This window comes from Chrysoperla carnea, chromosome 2 (genome assembly GCF_905475395.1).
Source record: "Chrysoperla carnea chromosome 2, inChrCarn1.1, whole genome shotgun sequence".
NCBI classification, from domain to species: domain Eukaryota; kingdom Metazoa; phylum Arthropoda; class Insecta; order Neuroptera; family Chrysopidae; genus Chrysoperla; species Chrysoperla carnea.
In genome coordinates, this window is record NC_058338.1 from 58,650,969 (window position 1) to 58,656,968 (window position 6,000).

Sequence of the window (6,000 nt, forward strand, 5' to 3'; positions counted from 1 at the left end):
GTATTCTAAATTGTATTTTTTTTTTGTACATACAGGATTTAGTTCGGTGATTCCCGGATTTCCTAGATATTCAATTGTTGGAGATCGTCGACATGGTGTATTTAATTTACGCATCAGCAATGCTTCATTGGATGACGATGCTGATTTTCAATGTCAAGTTGGACCAGCCAAATTTAATAAAGCCATTCGTGCAAATGCAACTTTAACTGTTATATGTAAGTACAAAAATTATTTTTATTTTTGAAAATTTATAATAATGCTACAGGTTAAAATTTTATTTGAAATTAAAGTTGTTCGCTCACTTATTAATATGTTGAAAATTTTGAAAAAGACCACCGACCGACTTTTTAAGGAGATTTATAAAGAATTGTACGGTTGTACGACATTTTTAGAGGAACGTAGTTATTCGAACAATTTAAGAGAAGACACTTGAGTATTTGACTTGATTTCAGAATGACTAGAAACTTAATTTTTTCTCTTACGAAAATTTTTATAGTAGTGGAATTTTTTTTTAGAGTCCTTAAAAAAAATTCCTTTTTTTTAAGCTTAAAAATGATAAAATAAATTGGGCACAGCATTCAAATAACAAAGTAATCCAAAAAATGTAAAATTATTTTGTTTAACACGCGAACGAACAATAATCTTGTTTCTCTAGATTATAAAACTTTCAAGGTTTCGGACACCTAGCAAGCTGCTTCTTTGGTGACTGATAAAAAGGAATAATTTATTTTTCTGTTTTTATTCCAATTTATTTTCAATTTGAATTCTTTGTCATCAATGGAGATTCATTATTTTTAAGCTTCTCAGGCAATTTCAGGAAAACTTTTAAAAAATTTCAAAAAACGAAAACTCAAAAACCAGCTTGACAACATTCAAGCTAATTTTTAACCATTGTCAAATGGCTGTTTTTTGACGTTTGGCCTTAAACATCTTCTTAACATATTGAAAATTCATATTTTTACATTGCTGCCGTGATTGTATAACCTTAACTTATAACTTTGTCGATTGAATATTTTTTAGTCACGTATTTTAAACACTTTTCCTTATTAAATGTGAAAATATTAAAGGTATTTTATAAAATATAAATTATATATTATACTTTTCTTTATGAATCTAATAATTTTTCAAAGAAAATCATTTAAAAAAATAATTTTGGCAAATAGAAATTTATTATGGGTATAAAGAAAACAAGTAGTATAGCATACTAGCACGGCATCTGTACGACGTTAACCATTCTTTTATATATTTTAAAAGAAAGTATTCAGTATTGTAAATATTGTTCATAATATTTTACTGTTTACATTATATGAACAGAAGTGAATATTTATACAGGTTGATACATTTTGTACAGTTGGTATGCATACACATAATGCTGCTCTTAAATATCGAGAGGCTGTATCTTTTTATCCGACTGACAAGGACTGGTTATGTTTTTCGCGCGTATCTTGTATGTATATTTATTTGTAAATTTCTTAATTACCTCTTCCAAAGGGCTCAATGAATGTCGAAATTTAAAGTATCATTATATTTGTCTAAAAAACCCAATTGTTTAGGTGTTTGAATAAAATAAAGTTCGAAAACTAAAACCCCGACAATTACAGAATCGCGCTCTTAAGAGTATGAAAACAAGAAAATATTTTCATCTGAATGTTATGATAAGTCAAATCGTCATTACAGTCGGGGGACTTCTAAGACTAAGGTTTTCCACAAGACCAAAGTGAGGTCCTTCGACTGTAATGACGATTTTACTTTACTCATAACAATTTTAGATGAAAAATTTTTCTTGTTTTCATACTCTTAAGAGCGCGATTCTGTAATTGTCGGGGTTTTCGTGAGAATGTATAACAATATTTGATAAGTGTTTTTATAGCTTTATGCCTTCTAGGGGGCGCCGTATCCAATTTAATATGACGCCACATAACCTATAACCAGCGGGCGATCAAGACGCTTCTAACGATACCTCAATTGACAAATTATGATAAGTAGTTTAGAAGCTAGGTTGGAACAGACGAAAATACATATCCTATTAACTATTTTGCGGTTATAATTTCGTGATAAACTACAACAATATATATATTTTTTGAAAAATGCTAATTACGCCCTTTAATTTGATACCATACACGCTGTATATTCAATTTAATTGTAACTCCACATAGCCTATAACCAGCAGGCGATGAAGATATGCTATAATTATAGCGTGTTCGATTATGTCCTTTAGAGGGAACCAAATTCAATTTAATGTGACGTCACATAGCCTATAACGAGCGAGCGATCAAGACGCTTCTAACGATACCTCAGTTGTGAAATTATGATAAGTAGTTTTGAAGCTAGGTCCGAACAGATGAACATACATACATACATATGGATCAAACACATAACCCTCGCCATTGTATAGTCGGGGTAAAAAACAAAACAAAATGTAGGATTTTTGGAGCTCGCACTTGAAATATAGCAAAGAACACTTCCCATTAAATTACCTTTTAAAGGGAACAAAAAAAAAAACCAAATCGTTTCATCGTTTAGGCGCTACGATGCCACAGACAAACACGCGCAGCGGAATTAAATAGGAATAGAAATGCTGAATTTAATTTCTGTTTAGAAATTTAAGTAAAAATCTCACCCTATACGAATGTAATATTATATTATAGTTATGTTATATTATGTTCTAGAAATATTCATTGTAAAGTATGTTTGTTCACCGTTTGTACGCTTTTGTTGCTAACCAACCTGTTTAACGTACATACATAGATTGTACACACTAGTCCCTACTGTTTATATCTTGATCTTTTTGTCTTTTGGATGCGCTTTTAGTCCAAGACACTAGGATAAACTAACTTTTGTAAGTATTTCATATCCATGTTCCAAAATAGTGATGGGTATATTCTATACCAATTAATTGTATATTTGATTAGTTGGTTGCAAGCTGGTTGCCTATAAGCTATTTACGCATATTGAGTCTTATTTTATTCTATTAATATGTTTAGGTAGTACGAGCGCTAAGGCAACATTAGATTTGTGGTTGAAGTTATTTGTACCTTATTTTCAACTTTGATGATAAATTTTGTTATAATTTCATGAATGTAGACGAAAAATAAGAATAAAATTTTTCGATATCTGATTTGATTTTCGAAATATCGAAAGCTAAATAATTAAACAAAATTTACAATTTTCGATATTTGGAAAATTACTTACTCTAGGTATCGAAAAATTTTATTCTGACATTGTCAAGTTATATCATAATTGACCATCAAAAATGAAAAAATTTGTTGTATCCCCACTACCATGCTCATACCATATCCTTAATTAGTCGGGCACAATGAGTTTTTTCTTCAATAATTGATTAAGGTTTTAACTCTAATTTAAATAGTTTTTTTTTTTAATTTTCTCCGACTAGTTTTGGAGAATATCTGGAAACATATCATCCATCTACCGTTTTCCCACAAGACTAATGTTAAATATGCCTACTTTTGAAGTCATTTATTTCTTTAAATAAACGGGCAACCCCTCCTAAAATTGTTTTAGACTTTTAGTCCAACTTCATCATCTAAAGAAAAAAATCAAGCCTTTTATCCAAAATTGCCCTGGCGCTCGAACATCCTTAAAATTAATTCTGATTATTCTTTTCTACTATTATACCGCTATGGGTTTCTTACACGAGTCCATTTATTCAGAGTTCCAATCTAAAGTTACGGTTTGCTAAGATATGCAGTAAGTTGGATAGAGAAGTAAACATTTTCTTGTCCACATACCAAAATTAATATTTTAAGAAATATGTTACTTGGGTGAATATGATTTCATATGTCATGTATGTGTACATACTTACTGCTGTCAGGTGGATGCTTTAATGCTCAAACGATTCTGCTTGCTAAATGTTTGTTCTTAAAATAACATGTTATTGCGAGAATACCTTTTTCAACCCATCTCTACTTTGAGTCACCTTCAAGTTTACCTCATCTACTTTTAATAATATATCCAATGTTACTACTTTTCTTCTTGGTAGGTCGGTAAAGAGAACAGGCAGGTATTTGGTATGCTTTCGTTGGCGTTATATGTTATGCTTTCTCCTTGTGTGCTACTATTTTCTTATTCGTTGGGTTATGTCAAAGTTCTGCGTTATAAACACTCAATGCAGATGCTATTTGTTTATTATTTTCTGCCACAAAGACGTATGGAATGTGCATTTTCTATAAGTACTTAAAAGATTATGTTATCTTGAATATTAAACGTTTTATATATTATGTTGTTTGTCTGAGAGAGATGGGTGGTAAGAATGTTTCTGTGTATTTATACACAGAGTAAGTTCTCGTATTTTAGTTATATAATATCTCTCTCTACATAACAACCTAACTCACTTCGCTATTTGCTCTTTTCCCACCCACTTGTTTTCCATACTTACTTTCAAAAGATTAAATAATAAAATGTCAACTATTTACCCTAAAAACATATTTTTGTTACTACCACTTGTGTATGTATGTATAAAGCAAAGAAAAGCTGTTAAAGCTATTGCCTTGTAAAAATTGAAATTAAATTTTTATTCTAATTTGACGAGTACTTTTTACGACTGGTAAACGATTCTACATCTGCTGTATGTTTCCAATATTGAATACTTGACTTACTCAGTTTCTTGGCTTCAATTAGTAGCAATTTACCATGACTAAGATCAAATTTTATCTTCAAAACTAATTAAATTAAATTATGAGTTCATACGCTGGAAGACAAGTAGGCATGCTAATAATTACTATACATGAAAAATGTACTATTGCAGTAAAAAGCGGTTTTCGCGAACTGTGAGATCTGATTAAATCATCAGTTGGATTACTTCGCACTTTTTAAGGTTCAAAAATGTTATTTGCTGGACTATTCTCTGAATAGACGCTTTTTAACTCCCGAACTTAAAAGAAGGGGTGGTATAAGTTTGATCGCTATGTGTGTGTATCTGTCTGTGGCACCGTAGCGCTTAAACAGATGAACCGATTTTGATTTGTTTGGTTTCGTTTGAGAGGCAATTTAATGGAATGTTTTAGGCTACGTTTCAAGTGCAAGTTTAGGGTTGCGTTTCTGAAAAAACTAAAAAATTGGTAATGGTCTTCTAAATCGACTCAATTTAGGAAAAGCTGGAAGGAAAAAGGTAATTTAATGGAGAGTGTTCTTAGATGTGTTTCAAGTGTGAGTTTAGGGTTCCGTATCCGAAAAATTTGTCGGAAATTTTTAAGTTTTGTAAATTTCAGTTGTTCGTAAAAATTATTTCTCACAAAATGTCACATTAACTGAAGAATTAGTAGCGTGAAGGGGAAAATTAAATCCAAATGTTTTAGATAGACAAACTTTTAATATATTCTTTATTTATTTAATATCTCATTATCTTTTATGCTTAATAACTTTTGTATCATTTGAATAGGATTTTTTTCTAATGTTTCTCTATTTGTTTGTAGCGCGCGAAAAAAACCCAATTAAAATTCAAATTCCTAAAAAAATCGATTTATACACAATAGCTGTATCATTTATGGAATAATATTTTCGTAAATGGAGAATTTTTTTAAACATGAAATTAGTAAGTTTTCTACCTGTGGCGCTAGTTTAGTTCAGCACCCAATTAATATCTTGAATGTAAAAGTTGATGAAGAATGTACACATAACTGGAATGTTACTGAAGATATTGCCGTGATATTCAGGAATTCCAAAATAAATTCTGACTAAGTAGATATGACAAAATATAGATCATACCGTCAGCTGCCAAAATTACATAAAATTTGACCTGATTTTCAGTATCAATACCAAATAGATACCTGTAATATAATAAAATCTACATATTGTTACGAATATGTTTATACATAATATATTCATATACATATAAGTCAGATATTTTCTCAAATATATAGAATGAGACAGAAAAATGTGAGGTTTTGAAAACGCTGTAAAAAATTATCATTTTATAGTTATTTTTTTACCACCACTTAAAAAAGCATTTAAAAAAAATGCTGCAAAGTATTGACTAAAATC

At 30.1% G+C, this 6,000-nt stretch overlaps 1 protein-coding gene across 1 annotated transcript in view; it reads left to right on the forward strand.

Moving 5' to 3' along the window:
* The window catches only part of LOC123292802 (irregular chiasm C-roughest protein-like), a 195,891-nt gene extending 190,379 nt beyond the window's left edge, over positions 1-5,512 (forward strand). Inside the window, exons 4-5 of the mRNA XM_044873516.1 lie at positions 36-215; positions 5,433-5,512. Of these exons, the coding sequence (XP_044729451.1) occupies positions 36-215; positions 5,433-5,512 (260 nt within the window). The remainder of the gene's footprint in view (positions 1-35; positions 216-5,432) is intronic.
* Positions 5,513-6,000: the final 488 nt, after the last annotated feature.